The sequence below is a fragment of the Typha angustifolia genome, chromosome 11, assembly GCF_048772165.1.
Source record: "Typha angustifolia cultivar Huaian chromosome 11, ASM4877216v1, whole genome shotgun sequence".
In the NCBI taxonomy this organism is placed as follows: domain Eukaryota; kingdom Viridiplantae; phylum Streptophyta; class Magnoliopsida; order Poales; family Typhaceae; genus Typha; species Typha angustifolia.
Window position 1 is genome coordinate 5,272,313 of NC_133249.1, and position 19,448 is coordinate 5,291,760.

A 19,448-nucleotide genomic window follows, 5' to 3' on the forward strand; every position below is an offset into this window, starting at 1 on the left:
AGCCGTCCACCACCATCCTTCGCCGTTTGTCACACTCCGACAACTATCGAAGCATCGAATATTTCTCGATCTATCCCTTTATGACCTATGTTTACTGTTTTATTTTTATCTTTTCATCTTGACATCCGATTTATGTAAAACTAAAATCATTAGATCCATAATTAATGAGGTTACCATCATAAAAATTCTCATAATTTTCTTACATCTGAATCAATCCAGATTTGATCTATAATATCAATCCTCTTTTATATATATATTAGATAATTAAACAAACCCTCTCAAAGAATAGGTTGTATGGAGTAAATATCAATCCCAACATCTACTAAGGGATTCCAAACCATTTTCCTCTCGATCATAGACAAATACGACTCGCTACAGTTTATTATTTATTTATTTATTTTAATAAATACAACTCTTATACAACTCCAAATACTTTTACTAGATCACAGAAACACTATTCAGTGTATCTGCTTGAAAATCTCAAGGGTCTAAATGAATAATGTAATATTTGGATTATAGGGGGTGGGAAATGATAAATCCCTTATCGCCATTATATATATCACTCTTTCACCTTTTCCTTAAACCCTCTCTCTCTCCTGGAGTCCTATCTACAAAGGGCTCTGCAACAACCGAGGTGGAAGTTCGTAAGGCCATTCATTTCCTACAAGCAGCCGGCCTTATCGAATCCTTCCTCATCCTTCTTCCTCCTTCCTCCTCCTTCTTCGCCTCCTCAAAGAGTTCGAAGCCATGGCGTCCCTCCTTGCCGTCTCTTCCCTCTTCCTCTCGCCTTCTTTAGAGCTATCTACAAGAGCTCTCCCTCCTCCTTCCTCCTCCGAGAAGCCTCATCTAGGTCTAGGCCTCGTCTACTGCCGCTTCTCTCCGAGGAGGTCGAGGCTGAGGAATTCCCAGCTCCGTTTGCTCGTCGCCTCCGCTGTCGCCTCCCCCAACTCCATCCTCAGCGAGGAGGCCTTCAAGGGCATCGGCGGCGTCTTCTCCAAGTCATCCATTGAGGAGGAGGAAGAGAACGAGGAGGAGGACGAGAGCGATTCGTATGAACTCGAGTCGGAGGAGGATGAGGAGAGCTTTGGCGGGGACGAGGAAGAGCTCGCCCTTGCCAGTCTGGGGTTGCCGAAACAGCTCGTTGATACACTCGAGAAGCGTGGGATTACTAGTCTTTTCCCTATTCAGGTATAATTCTTAAGGAGAACGTCGTTTGGTTGCAAAGAATGGGAGTTACAGATGCTAGGGTTGTTTTGTGCTTTAAAAGAGTGGTTTTTTTTTTAATAAAATGGAGTGAGGAACGAAAGTGACGGGCAATGATAAGAGAAAATGGAGGGAAAAATTCTTCATTTATTGCAAATTGAGTGAATTTAGGCGAGTGGGAGTGGTTTGGAGATGGAATTCTTCCTCCAATAAATGTTCAGTGTCTATAGTACCTGAAAGTTTCACCTTTTACAACCAAGTGTTCCCTTTTCCTCTCTGCTGGTTATGAGTAAAACAACATTATTTTAATTAGTAGATAACTCCTTTTTATTAGTAAGTAAGCAACATTTGGAGCACAACTTTGTGCCTGTAAGTTTCCATGCATAAACTTTCCAGCCAAATGTGTTTATGCCTCTGCTTCCGTTTTTCTAGATACGTGAAGTTTTAGACATATGAATAATGAACACAGACAATGCTAAATAATCCCATAGTTTGATATTTTTGAATATCTGGTATTTACTTGCTCCTGCAAGGGTTACTCATGACTTTCTGTACTTTCAATAGAGGGCTGTGTTGCTTCCTGCTCTTGAAGGCCGCGATCTGATTGCACGAGCAAAGACGGGAACTGGGAAGACACTGGCCTTTGGAATTCCCATCATTAAACGACTTAGTGAGGAGAATGAAGGGAAAAGCATGAGGTTCCAGTTGCTCACTAAGCATTCACACACTCCTTTGCATCATTAAGCACTTACACTTCTAATTTGTATCAATTTTCATTTTATTTACCTTAGACGATCAGGTCGTCTTCCTCGAGTGTTGGTCCTTGCACCTACTAGGGAGTTAGCGAAGCAAGTTGAGAAGGAAATCAAAGAGTCAGCACCATATCTTAGCACTGTTTGTGTTTATGGAGGGGTTTCATATAATACCCAACAAAATGCTCTCTCTCGTGGTGTTGATGTTGTGGTGGGAACTCCTGGTCGACTGATTGACTTGATTGGTAGCAATAGTCTTCAATTGGGAGAAGTTGAGTTTCTGGTTCTTGATGAAGCTGATCAGATGCTTGCTGTTGGATTTGAGGAGGATGTCGAAGTAATATTACAGAAACTGCCCTCACGACGACAAAGTATGCTTTTTTCTGCAACAATGCCTGCTTGGGTGAATAAATTGGCTAGGAAGTACCTAAAGGATCCCCTGACAATTGACTTGGTATCTTCCAAACCTTCTCTTCTTTTAGCTTCTATCTCGCTTACAATCCCTTGTGCTATAAAATTGCCTATGTGCTTCATTCTTATGCTTATATATACATACGCTTTTGTACATATATGCTTATAATATAATTATGAACAAATGTATGACTGTTCACATTTTCCCTACAGTTCACAAATAAGTTTTTCAATTAGTTTCATGCATATGTTTCACTTAGGTCGGCAATCAAGAGGAAAAGCTTGCAGAAGGAATTAAACTTTATGCTTTACCAACAACTGCAACTTCAAAGCGAACAATCCTCACTGACATAATCACGGTATGTGTTATGTAGCTCATGAACATTCTATCATATTATGAAAGTTCCACTTTTTCTTATGGTTTCAAACTTCCAATATGGATGATAGATATATCTACTGCTAAAGCTATATGATCAACTTATATATTTTTTTTTGTTGATAGAAAGAAATTAACGAATATCTTCAAAAGTTCATGATTCTATCTCGTCAATTGAGAAGCTGATACATTAATTGGTTTGGCTTATTTGCCTGCATTTTTTTAAAAGTTTAGCGTATAAGGATCTCCATCAGCCTAAGAGTCAGTAGTTCTTTCCTCACTTGGTTTTCCTTTCTAATTCTTTGTAAAAGATTAAGGGAATTAGTTTACGATCTATTCCCTTAGTACATTACAGTCTTATCTTTTCCTGCCTTTTCTGTTTACATCCATCAGAATTTCTAATTTGTAGTGTTTGCTAGTACCCTTTTAACGAGGATGTGTTGTTAATTATTATCTGTTACTTTATTTCATTATTTGTCCATTCAACTTGTGAGGTTCTTAGGCAAGATGTATCGAGTTTGATACTTAGTAAGGAGAAAGGACCTGAAGCTTTTTTTTTTATGGGATGGTTCACAATTCCTATTCTTGTTTTGTGTAACATTAAAATAATTGTCTTAAAGCATGATTTTTCTTTGCCAGGTATATGCAAAGGGTGGAAAGACCATTGTTTTCACCCAGACAAAACGAGATGCTGATGAGGTATCCATGGCATTATCTAACAGTATAGCATCTGAGGCACTTCATGGTGATATATCTCAACATCAGCGAGAGAGAACATTAAATGGCTTTCGCCAGGGAAAGTTTACAGTGCTTGTTGCAACTGATGTTGCTGCTCGTGGTCTTGATATACCTAATGTTGATTTGGTAGGTCCTTGCAATTTCATTGTTTTTATAGATTTCATAGGCATATTAATATGTTTGTGATCTATTGTTATCTTATCTGTTTCTGCCATAAAAAACCTGCTGTACCTCATAACAACACTCTCTTTCTTTCAAGTAATAATATGTCTTTATTCTATTGTTACCTCATCTGTTTTTGCCATAAAAAACCTGTCATACCTCATAACAAGTTAAAATATAAATTCAAAACAAAAGGAAAAACGTTCCAGGTCCCTGAGTCAGTCACTTCATACTTGCAAGATTGCCAGGACCTATGAAATTAGTCCAGCAACTTAAGTAATAACTGCAAGGTAACATCCTGAAATTTTCACTATCCCTAACTTGATTTTCCCATGCATAAGAATGTATGCATTTATTTCAGTGTTAATAAGATCACTTTGAGTTTTCTTATGGCCCTTCCTATTTTATATGAGCAAATGTTCTGAAAAGCTATCTTCTCGTGCAGATTATTCATTATGAACTTCCGAATGATCCAGAAACTTTTGTCCATCGGTCTGGTCGTACAGGACGTGCTGGAAAAGTAGGCAATGCAATCTTGATGTTCACTAATAGTCAGAGAAGGACTGTTAAATCTCTTGAGCGCGATGTTGGATGCAAGTTTGAGTTCATAAGCCCTCCACAGATGCAAGAGGTATTGGAGTCATCTGGAGAGCAAGTTGTTGCTACTCTGCAGGGTGTGCACCCAGAGTCAATACAATATTTCCTTCCAACAGCTGAAAGATTGGCAGAAGAGTTAGGAACAAATGCCCTTGCTGCTGCCTTGGCACATTTGAGTGGATTTTCTCAACCACCTTCATCACGTTCTCTTATCAGTCATGAGCAGGTGAAAACACATATTCTTAAGAATTCATATGGCTTTATGCAATTTCTGGAAATGATGGGCATACGTGATAAATTAAGAAGCTCAGTCATTTTTACTATGATCTAATTTATTAAATACGAGCTAGAACTAACTGGCGAGGCTAACTGCTTCAGACTGAATCATAAAGTTTCATGACTTCATGTTATTTGATTCAATATTGTTGGAAACTGTACTGACAATTGTGTAACACAATTTCCACGAACCATGTGGCCTGTAAAAAACTTAGACATGATGTTCTCAGTGTACATGTATCTTGTGCAGGGATGGGTAACACTGCAATTAAAACGTGAACCAGGAAGTTCACGAGGCTACTTTTCTGTAAGATCTGTCACTGGATTTCTTTCTGATATTTATTCTGCTGCTGCTGATGAAGTCGGCAAAATACACTTACTGGCAGATGCAAAGGTGTGTATTTTTCGGAGCATATTAAAGTTCTGATGCTGATGCCTCTCTTATGATCTTACATATGTTTGTATGCTTTTAAATTACATTATGGAACCATCTCTTTTCATATTTTGCCTACTTCCAGAGGGTTTCTAAAATTACCTTTTATTGTCCATTATTTCAGGTCCAAGGAGCAGTTTTTGATTTGCCAGAGGAAATTGCAAAAGAATTGTTGAATAAACAGTTACCACCTGGAAATACCTTATCCAGGATCACGAAGGTAGTGTTTCAGATTTTATTTTCAGATATATTGGCAAATAGTACTGCTGATGTGATTAATTCTATTATTGCTGTTTATATTATTGTCTGCAGCTGCCTGCATTGCAAGATGATGCTCCTTCTACTGACTATTACGGCCGGTTTTCAAATTCGGACAGAAATTCCAGGGGTCGTGGTTCCAGAGGTTCTATAAGCCGGGGTGGTCAGTACTCCGATAATGATGATAAGTTTCGCCGTGGTGGAAGGAGCTTCAAAACCGACAATAGTTGGTCTAGGTCATCAAAAGCTAATGATGATGATTGGCTAAGTGGGAGTAGAAAACCTAGCCGGGCATCTTCCTTTGGAAGTAGGGAGAGGTAACCTTTATATTGACTATACTGAACCCAAAGTTGTCATCAGGTAGTGATGCTATATTAAGATTGATATAGTGGTTTAAAAAATATATGTAACTCCAAACAATGTTTTAGCCTAGAACTTTTCCTCGGGGCCTATGATATGGATAAATTGCATAAATAGATGCGACACTAGTTTTTGTTCTAACTTGATTGCATATATTTTATCTATTAAATGTACTTCTAATTTCTTTTTAATTATAGTGGAACCTATAGGTTATGGCTACTACTATTAACCTGCAGTAAGTTTACTGGTTATCACCTTATATTTTCTGGATTTTCGCAAAATTTAAACTGTGATAATTTCAATTGTTTCATTGTAAATATTAACCTTCTGATTCCTTCCCCAAGCTTCTATCGATTTATCTAAAAATCCTTAATCAATCACAAGTGAAAGCTGTAGTTTCTCACTGTAGTTAGTTGATGATTTGGATCGTGATTTTCATCTTCTCTGTTTTCAAGCTTTCCATCTACATTTTTTGAATCAAACAGATGCAATCAGACAAAGAATAAAATGGTGAATTCATTAGTAGAAAAACAAAGTTTCACCAAATCTCAATTGACTTAGTTGCTTTTCTCTCGAAGGTGAACAAAAGAACCTTGCGACTGAATTTGGTAGTTGAATTTTGCGAAATGCATTGTTCCATGGTTTTTAATTAATGTGACGAAAAGAACTTGATGATCTTTTTGAAGATCTATATCTGACTGAATGCTGCTTAAGCAAATTAACACCTCTTGACTTTTGTCATTTTAGAGAAAGAAACATGGTTGAACTGTTCTATCTGAAAGTTTCTGAATTTGCGTCTTATAATGTAACAGAAGCTTTGGAGGTGCTTGCTTCAACTGTGGCAGATCCGGGCACCGAGCATCAGATTGCCCAAACAAGTAGAGTGGAGAGACATCCCAGCATTCTGAATTGTGGAGATGCTCTACTTTCTCAAGCTCAATGGCCTCTCCAGAGATCAGACAAGAGCTATGTGATGAGGAAGAAGTGATTCTTGCTTCTTTGGAAGTGCAGTTCGCTCGTTCAAGGTTATGTTGGCAGACAAGGGGATTGGAGATTGTTGCGTCATCGAATGCAAGTATCTTGGGAAAGGCTTGAGGTCTGAAGGGAGATAAATCAGATGCTTTTGTTCTCTATCTACTAGTTTTATCATGGGTCTTCAAGAGTTTTTTCACTTTCCATGTTTAGTTTTGCTTTAGTAGTTGAAGGTTTGTATAAGTAGAATGTTGCACTACCTGCATAGAAATCAATTACCCATGTTGTATCGGCAAATGCCATCAGAATATTTTCATGCTTAGTTTCTATCTTTTGAGTTAAATATATGCTTACGTGTTGTTTTGGCTACTGTGGAAATATGTATCGAAAAAACCTTTTGAGAAGTTGAAATCATTTAAACGAGTGGCGAAAGCAGGACGAAGATGAATGTCTGCTATGTGCGAGAACTCAGAATATAATTGAAGAGTGTTGTGATTTTGAGAATATAATTGATACAGCAATGATCAAGAATTGTTATAATGATTCTGGCATTGTAATGTTGTCAAAATTATTACCCTCGAGGTTCATCAGAGTAATAAATCCATCTACATACATGCGTGTATACAAAATGGACGACCTTTCTGTCATCCAAAGTCATCATCAGTCATTTCTCTAACATTGAGATCAGGTGATTAATAGGACGCATTCAATAGAAGTTCTACTAAGATACCTCTGCCTGCAGTCTATTTTTTCTCTTCTACTTTGCAGCTGATTCTGCTCCATTGGATTCACCTTCATTCCGACAGTTCAAAGTGTTTGTTTCAACTCTTTTCCATCTTCACTTGATCGAGAACATAGAGGGGAGCATCTGAAGCTTGTCATTGTCTCATTGTCTGATGCTGAACACTTTCTGGGATTCGCTTCTGCTTTGCTTCACTTTTCTCTTCTGCTGTTTCTTCACTTGCTGAAATTTTTGAGGGAGCTCTCTACCTTGTTGCGGTCTGATGCTGCAATGCTTTCGATGCTGGATCCATCTTTGTACAACTTGAATAGAGGCAAAGAGCTCTCACACTCGGTGAAGTCAGGAAATTGTTCCATATCTACCTGTAAATGTAACTTTAAAACTCAGTCAGTCTCGAGTTAAAGGATGAAAAAAGAAGAAGAAGTAACTAGATTTTGTAAGTGCATAAATCGCCTACAAGTTACTGTCCGATAAGAACTAGCTAAGCTTAAATAAGTGAATTTAATTTATCAGAGAGTACTCTTAGCAATTGCATAGCTTATGGTAAGAAATTTTGCATCATTATCACGCAAATGTCGAAATTTGGCAAGATCTAACCTTGAGGAAATTTACAGTGGGGTATTGTTTGCGGAGTTGCTCCATCCATGAAAACGTCGAACTTGGAACATCATTACATTTGCTGAATATGAGCACAACATAGAGCCCTGTGAAAATAATAATGCTCCATATTAAGCACTTGACAGTGTACTGATTGATACTGAAAATATGCCAGGAAACATATGCAATTGTAAAATTAATCTCTTGTCATGAAAATAACTCAATGTGAAGAAAACTTTCCTAAGTTTATAAGCCATTGGTGCACTTCACATTACAAATTTGAGATCTATGCAATTAAGCAGGTCAATTATGTCAGTCTCTCCAGGGAATGTAACTCTGCTCTTATAAGGTTGTTTGCACCATAGAAAACATTAAGCTGAAAGAGAGAATTTTGTCTTCAATCGGAAATAGATAATTACCAGGTGACGCAGTGAACTGCCTGAATTGTTGTTGTGTTGTTATGGTGATGAAGTTATCATCACCATTTGTGTTCATGACTTCTCTACCTTTCTGCTTCTCGAGTTGGCATTGCGCCTCTAATAAGGCCTTGGCCACCTCCCCATCTCCGGGCATCTCGCGTAACAATGCTTCATAATCTTGTATTGATGCTTCCCAATGTTCCAACTAAAATATCAATGGAGTATTATTAAGACTCAAGTCTGTTCTTTTCTTTACTCTTCCACATAGTTTCATGTCCTAACACACCAAAAGAAATCGCTCACCTTAGCATTGCAGTCGGCTCTCCTTAAACGAGCTTTCGAGTAGGAAGGCCGCATGCTTAACGCAGTGCTGCAGTCTTCAATAGCTTTCTCCAATTGGCCAAGCTTTGATCGGCAAGCGGCTCGATTGCAGAGTAGAATGGCATTGTGAGGATCATGGTCAAGTCCTTCCTGGTACTGAATGCATGCCTCTTGAATCTTTGATGCTTTGAAGAGATCATTACCTTTTGATCTAGCTGATGCCAATGATCGAGCCTTCCTGGCCACGGCATTCACCTCTCTGTTGCTTGGATCAAGCCAGGCAGCCTTCTGAGCAATCGCAACAGCGCCTTCGAACCTTAATTGTGAACAAAAGAATGAAATTAAGGAGTGAATTGCAGTGCTGAAAAAGATTTTACTAGTATGACTGAACTTTATTCTGGTGAACTCTTATATGGAGATTACATACTAAGTACTAACCTCCCTGCTGCCATGTCGACTTGCGCATGAACTGCAAGAAAGTAGGCGTTACTAGCCGCTCCGAAAAACTTTGTAGCTGCATCAAAGTCAAACTTAGGTGCATCATGCAATGCTGTATCTGCTTCTTCATGCTTTTGAAGAGCTAGGAGAGCTTCCTCTTGGAAGGCAAGGACCTATGGATACATAAAAGGACAATTACATTGATGTTTTAGGATTTTAAGGAGTTTAAAAGAGGTAGAAAGAAATGAGAGGAACAACACATTCTGAGCCTGGAATTTTTTTTCTCCTGTCATAATTTATTTTGGATGTCTGAAATGCATCATGGCTTACTTATTAACTACACAATCATCACCAAAACTTATTCTTTTACTATTATAACTGCTACATCATAAGGCATATTAGATTTCTCTACAATCAAAATTAAGGCATGTGTAGATATAACAAAGAATCTTTGTTTGTGATGAACACAATAACTTCAAGATACTTGATGTGATCCACAAACCTGAGGAGATGAATCAGCACCAGCAGAGAGAGCAGATTGCGATTCCTTCAGCAAAGCATGCCAGTTCCTTTGCTTTCGTGCTTCACTGCACTTGGACAGATGGCCATGGAGAGCCTGCGCTCGCGAGATGTCGTGCGCAGTGGCGTCGTTCTTTGCCAGCTTGTAGTGATGAATTGCTCTCTCAGCTTCTCCTAGTCTGCAAATTTTTTTGCAGACAGAATTTTAACTGCAAGTAGAAATTAAGGCTATCTACATGGTAGTCGAGTTAACCAAGTAGTCCAGTACAATTCAATTAAAAGATCTGAAAGCATAGAAGCCCTGCAAAATTGGAACTGCAAAATGTGTTTAGAGATGGAGGAATTGTAATCCAAGTGAAAGAGTGCTTAGAGATGGAGGAATTGTAGTCATTTCTTCCTCTCTCTGTTTTTTTTTTTTTAACAAAATAAGATTAAATCCTTACCAGTTGTATCATACCTTAACTAATCTAGTTTACCATGACTAATCGGTCGTCGGAGAAATTAATACAGTCTTAATCTGAGTGAAAGAGGGTTTAATAAAATAATTAATTACCTTTCATGTAAAGCATAAGTAAGAAAATGAAAATAAACTCAAATGCCATTAATTTGACTGAAAAATTAAAATTGAAGTACTCTTATTTATTATAGATATACAATACATTCTTGCAAATATATAATGAGATAGATAAATAGTAGAAGAGAAAGAAAAGGTGAAAAAAATTGAGAATCTTTAATTTGTGGAATGAGATATGAAGTTATCTAAGTGAAAGGTGAGAGTAGAAATGATTATTAAAATAACTTTGGTCAAATTCGGGATAATATTTATTTATTTATTTATTTCCTTTACGTACCTGAGATAGAGAGAAGCTAATCGGAGATGCGCGCGGCCATAGGAAGGATCTATTCGGACGGCTTCTCGGCAGTCGGCGACTGCATCCAGGAAGCGGCCCATCCCCATGAGAGAAGCCGCCTTGTTGCTCCAGTACGATGCTTTACCCGCATCCATAAGTATTGCCCTCTCGTAGAGCTCCACCGCCTCCTCGAACCTCCCCTTCTTGTATTCCTCATTCCCCATCTCCTTTAGCTCCTCCGGCGCCACCCGCCGAGAGAGAGCTCGGCAGAGCACCTCCGGGGTCGCTACTGCTGCCGGTTCTATTTTCTTAACATCACCCTCGTTTCTTCTCATCTCCTTTGCGGTCTTGGGCAGATAGTCCAGCACGTTACGGTTAGGAGTGACGCCGCCGGGGGCTCGGATGTTCCCCAAGTTCCCGAAGACCATCACGTTGCCTGACGACGCCCGGACGAGCGCGCCGCTCCCCTTGCTGCGCTGGTGGTCGTGGATCATGCTGTCCAGCTCTGCCGCCACCGCGTTGCATCGCGCCCACCCGGCGGCCCCGGGGAACGCCCGGTTGGACTCGGGCGGCCGGCCCTGGCCGGGGGCCTTGGGGAAGCCGGGAGAGAGGGAGGATTTGGGACCGCCTAAGGGAGAGGTGGTGACGGGGAGCAGAGAGGCCCCGTCGGAGACGGAGCGGCGGCGCTTGGAGTTGGAGGGCGTCAGCGTGGGGCCGGAGGGGGTGGCGGAGGAAGGCTGGCGGCAGTTTCGGCGGCGGAAGACGTTGTTGTAGAGGACGAGCAAGCCGCATCCTGATGACTTGGTCGTCTCGTTTTCCTTCTCCATCATCTTAATTTTGTGACGCTCCTCTCTCTCTCTCTCTCTCTCTCTCTCTCTCTACTCTTGAGAAAGCGAAACCCAGCTGCTCTCCTGCCTTCCCCTCCCAAGGATAGATAGCTCGTTTACATTCTTTACAAAAAAAAAAACACCTGCAGAATGGAGAGGGAAGAGAAAGGATTCAGGAGATCCGATTAAAGATTCAAAAAAAAAGAAAAAAAAAAAAGAGAAGAATTCTTACGTTACGTTGTTGTTTGGGAGGAGAAAAGCGGGGAGAGGGAAGAAAGAGGGAGAAGCTGGAGGAGGTGGGATTTGTTAAGATAGAGGCTGCGGGAGATGCGGACGCGGGAAGGATTTCCATCTCTGAATTCTTTGAGGGAGAACAGGGAGGTGGACGCCTCCACCACCTTTGGTACGCTTCTTTTCTTTTACAGCTCTTATTTAGCTACGTATCTGCCTAAATATGACTTGCCCCTTATAATTAAAGGGTAAATTACGTATTGGCCGTCTTTGGTGTCTGGTTAAAAATTAGACAACAACCCCTCAACTTTAGAATAGATGTATGTCATCAGAAAAGAGAGAGAGAGAGAGAGAGAGAGAGAGAGAGAGAGAGAGAGAGAGAGAGAGAGAGAGAGAGAGAGAGAGAGAGAGAGAGAGAGAGTAAAAGAGAACAGAAGATACGTAACATGCATCATTTTCTTTAGTTACATGAATCGATGATTGGACAAAGGTAAAGTTAACAGTAGATTTTCCTCTATCTGCTGAAGGAATTCTTTCTTTCACTTTATTTCTTCGTACGGACAATGACCCTCTTAACAGCGCAGGGTTTCACGGCTGCAGTTAACATGCATGCAACAAAGAGTACGTAATCCACAGTCGACGGCTGGAACGTCCAACGCCGTCCGTTCTTTCTTCCCACACTTCAATTCCCTCCTCGATCCTGGGACTGCGTGTTAAACTACAAATTAAACACGAGCAAGCAACAAAGCAAGCAGCACTGACGAACTTAAACGGCACGAACACAGCGAGAGACACCTCGCCCGACTTAGCATGACCATGGGAAGAAGAGGGGTGACCACCAAAATAATTAACGGCTGATCCCAAGCTCCATTCTTGCTTCCCATGGTGACATCTCACTCCATATTCATCTCGCTAAGAGATGGAGACGCCATCGGCACTACAGTACCATCCGCCGGAAACTCTTCCTCCTCCCTCCCCGTAGGGTCATAGCGCTGGATGACCACCACAGATGCCGTCGTCGAGAACTCAGCCGATGCCAAGTAGCTTCCCACGGGGCCTAATTCCGGGCAATCCGTCTTGTCGACAAGTGCGGCGGTGGGCGGTCGCCGTCCTACCAGGAAGAGGTTAAACCTCCCCATACCCTTTATCGCCGACGCTACCTCCTCCCTCCGCTCTGCCACCTTCTCCTCGTACCGCACCGAACCGTCGGAAGCCACCTTGGCCTTGAATGCGTTGAAGACGCGGTCGTCTTCCTCTTCGTGGCCAGGGAGGAACCGGGTGATGGTGAGGGCGATGCCCGGGTGCTCCGCCATGCGTGCGGCGTAGGCTAGGACTTCGCGGTCGTCGGGCCCGCCGAAGAAGAGCACGGAGACGGTGTACTCGACGTCGCTGGCGGAGACCTGTGCGGCGCCGCCCAGCCCGCGGTCGACGAGGATGGCGACAGAGCAGGGGGCATTGCGGAGGACACGTTGGTTGATCTGGTGATAGGCGTGGCCGAGCGACTCGAGGGAGCCGTCGATCTGGAGCATCTTGTGGAACGGGAGGACGACGAGCGCGGCACGCTTGCGGAGCGCGCTGGCGATGATGTCCTCGTGGATGGTGCTCAGGTCGGATATCGCCGTCATCGGCCGGACGGACACGGAGCTCAGCTGCTGGTAGGCCTCGAAGGCCACCTCCACCTCGCCGGCCTTGTTCTTCTTGTTCCAGAAGGGCATCCCGTTGCGGCGGGCCTTCTGGACCATGGAGATGGCCGAGGACCGCTCGGAGAACTCGATGAGGTGCATGGCGTAGACGGCGAGGCGGCGGCGGCGCGTGCCGCGGGAGGACTCGACGAGGTTGATCATGGTGGGGATGTTGCGGCTGGTGTGGAAGCAGGCGAGCACGCGGAGCTCGCTGTCCAAGTCGGCGTCGCCGCGCTCCACGGTGCGGTGCTTGTAGGGGACAGCGCGACGGGCGGGCTTATAGAGGGCCATGACGATGGGTGTGGTGATGAAGGTGGTGAATAGGGCCATAAGGACGAGGATGGCGAAGGTTTCGTCGTTGAGGACTTTCCGGTCTTTTCCAATGTTGAGGACGATGAGCTCGACGAGGCCCTTTGTATTCATGAGGAATCCGAGGGTGATGGCCTCGCGGACGGGAATGCGGACGAGAAGGGAGACGATGACGGTGCCGCCGATCTTGCCGAGGCAGGCGTTGACAATGACGAGGACGAGGAGGCCCCAGGACTTGGCACCGGAGATGGTGGCCACGTTGGTCTTGAGGCCACTGGAGACGAAGTAGAGCGGGAGGAAGAGGCCGGAGACGAGGTCTTCCACCTTCTCGATGAGGATCCCGGCAAAGGGCCCGTCTTTGGGGACGACGATCCCGACGACGAAGGCACCGAACAGGGCGTGGATGCCGATGGTGTCGGTGACGAAGCCGGCTGCGAGGACGAGGGTGAGAGTGGCGCAGATGTAGGACTCCTTGACGGGCTCGCCCTCCGGGGAGCGGCGGACCATCCAGGCGAGAACGGGGCGGAGGACGAATGCCGCGAAGAGGACAAATGCGGCGCCACAGAGGAGGACCCAGAGGGTGATGAGTGGGGAGCCAGAGCCGGAGAGGGCGATGGCGAGGGCTAGGAGGATCCACGCAGCGACGTCGTTGACTGCCGCAGCGGACATGGCCATGCGGCCGAGATCGGTGGTGAGGAGCTTCAACTCGGCAAGGATGCGGGCGAGGACGGGGAAGGCGGTGATGGAGAGGGCAACACCCATGAAGACGAGGAAGGGGCCGTGGCGGGTTTCCCGGACGACGGTGTTGCGGAGGACGACGGAGGTGCCGATGCCAAGGACGAAGGGGAGTGAGATGCCAGCGAGGGCGATGGCGATGGCGTTCTTGCCGGTGCGGCGGATGGCGCGTAGGTCGAGCTCGAGGCCGACGAGGAAGAGGAAGAAGAGGAGGCCGATGTTGGCGATCGTGTCCAGCACCGTCAGGCTCTCCTTCGGGAACACCGTGTTCAAGAACTTGGTGTTGCGGCCCAATGCCGACGGACCCAGCAGGACACCGCCCTGCAATTTAATATTTTTTTTACGACTACTATTAGTTCCATACTTTCGGTTTTTTTTTCCATTAAACATACACAAAGCCTACCACTTAATACCTCAGATGATCAATTTTGAGTCGGCGCAATCATTTGACACGTTGTCTGAAATCTAAATGAGTTCGCTATTTATCAACCAGTTTTAAAAGACTGTCAAAATAGAGCTAGTGAGCCGGGCAGAGCTTGATTTTGTTTGGCCCAAAATAATAATCGGCTCGAGATAGCCTCAGCATGCTTCGGCTCAATTTAAAATTATATATATATATATATATAGTTTTATGCATCATAGTTGGTTATGTGCTTCAATCTCATTTTACCCCCCACACATAAATTCTAAATTCATGTAAAAATTATTTTTTAAGTTTGATAGCCGAACTGGAGCGTACATTAGTCGACTTAACTCAAGCTCGAGCCGAATTAAACAATTTTCAGTTTGTAAGTGGAGCTCGGCTCATTTACACCACTAGTTATGTATGTGTCTAGAAGGTTCTAATTCGTTTGTCGAAAACTATAATAAACAACCAGAAGCAGTGCAGTGCTTAATGCAATTTGCTGTACTCACAACATAAACAATGGTTAGATTACTTATTATAGATTTTTATAAATCACACTTTTTATATATATATATATATATATATATATATATATATATATATATATATTATTGACATTTTGTGTTTAAACATTTTATAATTCAATCCATAATATTTCTCTATAATTTTCGTTTACATCCTAATATTATTTTGACTAAATAAGATCTCTCATTTTTTACCCTTCCATATTCTCCACAAACTTTCTTAATCATTGTCGTCGTCGTCATCTCCCCCAGCACCACCTTCTCTCCCTCTTCTTCTTCTTTTGAAAAAGAAAAATAAAGGACAAATAATGCCAGAGTAATTTAAATATTTATAAATTATAATAAAATATTTTTTTAATATCATTTATGTTAAATGAGAATTATAAAAAAAAAAAGAGTTTGGATTATAAAATTTTTAGTGTGCGAATTATAAAATAGTTAAAATATAAGGTAAAAGAATCAGAAAAATCGTAACCGCTCTGCCGTACGATGGTATTTTTTTAGAAAAAAAAGTGGAGGGAGATCGATCCTCCGAAGAAACATCTAAGTGGCTCAAATAATTTAAAAATATTCATAACTGATTTTGCAAAGTGCAACTTCTCTACGTTTTTTATACATCACCACCATATGCAGAAGTATAACTGGAACTGGAACCAATATGGGAATCTACGTGCACATGTTGATCATGCGACCTAGTTTTTATTCACGTCATGACATAAACAAATATTTAATAAGAGAACGTACACAAATGGAAGTTATGTAGGTAGGACAGCCTGTACCTTCTAAAGGAGTCAGATTTCATTACTGAGGACATAGCTACATGCCTTATTATTAATTAATTATATGGACATTCGATTTCAATCTCTCTGTGTTCGAGGGTTCCCGAAAAATAAAAGAGACACAATATCGTAAATTAATTTCAGGAGGCCGCTCTAATTCAATTTCCAGCCCTAGTGACCGACCCCATCCCCAACGAATTGGGGGAAATCGCCACAATATAAAATCTTCCAATCTCCATGGATTGGAAACCCCGCAAAATCCCATATCCTCTACTCCACCTACTGCTACTGTAAATAAACTTCGTATACGAATAGAGAGAGAGAGAGAGAGGCGTACGATGATCTCGGCGATGACGCGAGGCTGGCGAAGTGGGCGGAGGAGGTAGGCGAGAGACCGGGTGACGACGACGACGAGGCAGATCTGGAGGATGATGAGAGGCAGGGCGAAATGCAAGGGGTTGTTCCCTTGGAACGCCCCCTCCGACGTCGCCTTCATCGGCTCCGGGCACGTGGTCCCCGTAGTCGTTTCCATCCCTCCTCCTTCGTCTTCTTCTCGTCCTTCTCCTCTTCGACCCTGCGAAGAAGGGTTTACAGCTCCGGAGTCAGGCTACACATCACATAAGGGTTTCACCTCCCCCACGATTAAACAAGGTACTTCTCTTACCTCTCTACTTAATTTTAATTAGCTCGATCGATCAGGGAATAGAACAAGAACGCAGTAGAAATCTTAGAAGAGGGGAGAGAGAGAAAGAGAAATATATAGAGAGATTTAATTTTGTGTGTTCTTCTTCTCGGAAGGGAGACGGAAGAGCTCGGTGGAGTCGGTATGTGGAGAGTCTTGCATCTATTTATAGCCTGTCGTTTGGGAGTCTCTTGCTCCATTGCAGGTGGCAAGAGAGCAGAATCCCAGTTTCGCGAGTTTACGAAACTGCCCCCCACCCCATGGTGCGGCTACGTGGGCATCTCACCTTTCTCCATCATCTTGAGATACGTGCTCTTACAATCTCTAGACGTAATAAATGGCTTAGATAAATAAACTAGAATTGTGAAATTAATTTTGAACCTATCATCTATTCTAATTAACATAAACTGATAACACTTCCCATTTTATTTTCATTAGGGTTAATTATAAATCAATCAGACCCTTTAAGCTGATAAATTACAAAAATTTTTTATCTTATAATTTTCTTAGGGCTAAAATTTAACTTACAACTTTGATAGCCTATAAATTTTGACCTAGTCTCATTTCATTTACAAACTTGATAAGAATGACTCTTTATCAACTATAAGTATAGCTTTCACCTAAAGTTAGTCTCCCTATTTGTATTTATGTACATCTATCAGTCGGTAAGCATAATGATATTGACACTTGCTAGAAATTAGTGTCTAAGCACCACAATAATTCCTTAATTAATCATATTAGATGAATAATATAATTGTTAGTCATACTTTCAAATATTATATCCAAATAAGTTTACAAAAATAATATTAAACTCATCTTCATCGACTAGAAGACAAGAGACTTTTTGAATGAGAAATAAAACAAAATAAAGTTAGCCTATATATATATAGAGAGAGAGAGAGAGAGAGAGATATATATATATATATATATATATATATGGAATTATTAGTCAAACTACAATATTTGCTCTCTATTATTGCAAGTCACATTCTATGAATCATTTCCAACATATAATAATAAAAGATAAGTTGTTGAAGTTTTTTTTTTCTTCTTCTTCTTCATTTAAGAAGAGATAGATTGTTGATTGATCACATGTACAATAATGAAGGTCAAATTACAGTTTAATTGCATCCCTATATTTTAACTCGGTTTTAATTTGCACTCTTATGTTCTAAAGTATATATCTAACCTCTCCTATTGGTAAGACCAAATTGTAAATGCTAAATTTTTCATCGATGTTTTTTTAGTGCTAATATTTTTCGCTATAAATAAATTATAAAATAACCAATTTATCTTTACCATATTCAAATCAAACTATATTGAGCTAATTAAATCTCTTTACATCAGTTTACAGTTGATTAACCATTATGATAAATTGAAATAGGGCAAAACCACCAAATTATGGCAATAATGCATCAACAATATATAAGCTTAAGTTGTTAAGTACCTCACAACTTAAATGCTACTCATGTTAAGATTGTTGTTCAAGTGGGATTAGACTCCATATATTATCATAATTTTTCACAAGTATTTAGTAAGTAAAATTGAATTGGCCATGGTTATTAACTATCTTCTTCTTCTTCTTCTTCTTCTTTCACTATGTTAAGTTTAACTAAGTTTACGTACGTCCAGGTAATATTCTTCAAACCCACATTACTATCCTATTACGAACAAGAAGAGAGATTATAGATAGATAAATTGAAATCTATATCCGACAAAACTCGAATAGAAAACAAAAGGAAAGGTGGTTGGAAACATTACTCAAAGGTACACAAAGACACGTACATATATAAGTTGGGATAACCTCAAAGAAAAGCTTAACCTAACTTCACTCACATCTCAACGCAATGGCTACTCTCCATGGTCAACTCTTCGTTACTATTCACAATCTTTATGTATCCTATCCTTATCCCATCCCCACTCTCTTTAGATCTCTTTCTATCTCTTTGGATAACAAATTAATCATCCCATTATTCCGATACAATGATGTCATGCCCTCCATGATAGCAATAAAAGAATACGGGTATAAGAATTAGACTTCATTATTCTACATCACTAATAGGAAGGATAAGTTGACATGTCTAGAAGAGGAGTAACAGCTTATCTGATACGGATCCAGAGTGGAAATAACATATTCAATTGCGTGATCATGCTTGTGTTTACATATAATAAGGAGATCTCCTGCTGGACTTGGTCATGGACTTGTTGCTTAAAAACTTGTATATATATTTAAACTTAACACTTGATCTTTCTGTGATTTATATTAAGTTACAACGATTAAATTTTTCATTCAAAACTAACAGTACATATTGATGTTGTAATTAACACTAGCACCATATTTTTTTGCTATAATCTAGTTACTAAAATTTCTATATGAGTAATTATGTCTTCTCACATTAAGCATTAGAAGCTAAGAGACTATAGGATAAGTGTTTTAGTTTAGAGTCAAAGCGTGGGAAATTTACTAAGTAATGCCCATAGGTTTGCCTGAACTCAGCAGTTGGATAATTCTCAATATATATATATATATATATAATTTCTTTGACATTTGATTTCAAATTGTGATGATTATATATATTATAGGAATGCGTGTTTGCAATTGTACGTATGAATTAATGAGATCCACATAATTATGGTTAATGTTTTGCATGTGGGTCAAAATTAATGTGCAAGTGCGTATGAAAGAGTCTAATTTGGCTCTTAATATTAATCTATTGGAATAATGAGAGGCAGTTGGACTAAGCACATGAAAGTAGTGGGATTCTAATTAAACTAGTCCATGTTACAAGTTGCATAATTGACCTCAAGCTTCTCATAGATATGCTTGATAGGGATGACTAAGTATTTC

General features: G+C 41.1%; 3 protein-coding genes across 3 annotated transcripts; 1 reads left to right on the forward strand and 2 right to left on the reverse strand.

The window, feature by feature from the left end:
* The first annotated feature begins 591 nt into the window (after positions 1-591).
* Positions 592-6,916, forward strand: LOC140770183 (DEAD-box ATP-dependent RNA helicase 3, chloroplastic-like). The gene is made up of 10 exons (XM_073111235.1): positions 592-1,188; positions 1,768-1,901; positions 1,995-2,409; positions 2,627-2,725; positions 3,382-3,606; positions 4,088-4,465; positions 4,766-4,909; positions 5,073-5,168; positions 5,261-5,523; positions 6,379-6,916. Exons 1-10 carry the CDS (start codon positions 748-750, stop codon positions 6,446-6,448), a joined length of 2,265 nt encoding a protein of 754 aa, XP_072967336.1. The 5' UTR covers positions 592-747; the 3' UTR covers positions 6,449-6,916.
* A 208-nt stretch (positions 6,917-7,124) lies between these two features.
* On the reverse strand, positions 7,125-11,252 carry LOC140769856 (inactive TPR repeat-containing thioredoxin TTL3-like). The gene is made up of 7 exons (XM_073110741.1): positions 10,426-11,252; positions 9,558-9,753; positions 9,056-9,228; positions 8,600-8,933; positions 8,297-8,501; positions 7,878-7,984; positions 7,125-7,642 (listed from the first exon to the last, which is right to left on the reverse strand). Exons 1-7 carry the CDS (start codon positions 11,250-11,252, stop codon positions 7,496-7,498), a joined length of 1,989 nt encoding a protein of 662 aa, XP_072966842.1. The 3' UTR covers positions 7,125-7,495.
* A 753-nt stretch (positions 11,253-12,005) lies between these two features.
* LOC140771292 (cation/H(+) antiporter 19-like) lies at positions 12,006-16,741 on the reverse strand. Its single transcript, XM_073112774.1, has 3 exons — positions 16,583-16,741; positions 16,256-16,492; positions 12,006-14,530 (listed from the first exon to the last, which is right to left on the reverse strand). Exons 2-3 carry the CDS (start codon positions 16,448-16,450, stop codon positions 12,377-12,379), a joined length of 2,349 nt encoding a protein of 782 aa, XP_072968875.1. The 5' UTR covers positions 16,451-16,492; positions 16,583-16,741; the 3' UTR covers positions 12,006-12,376.
* Positions 16,742-19,448: the final 2,707 nt, after the last annotated feature.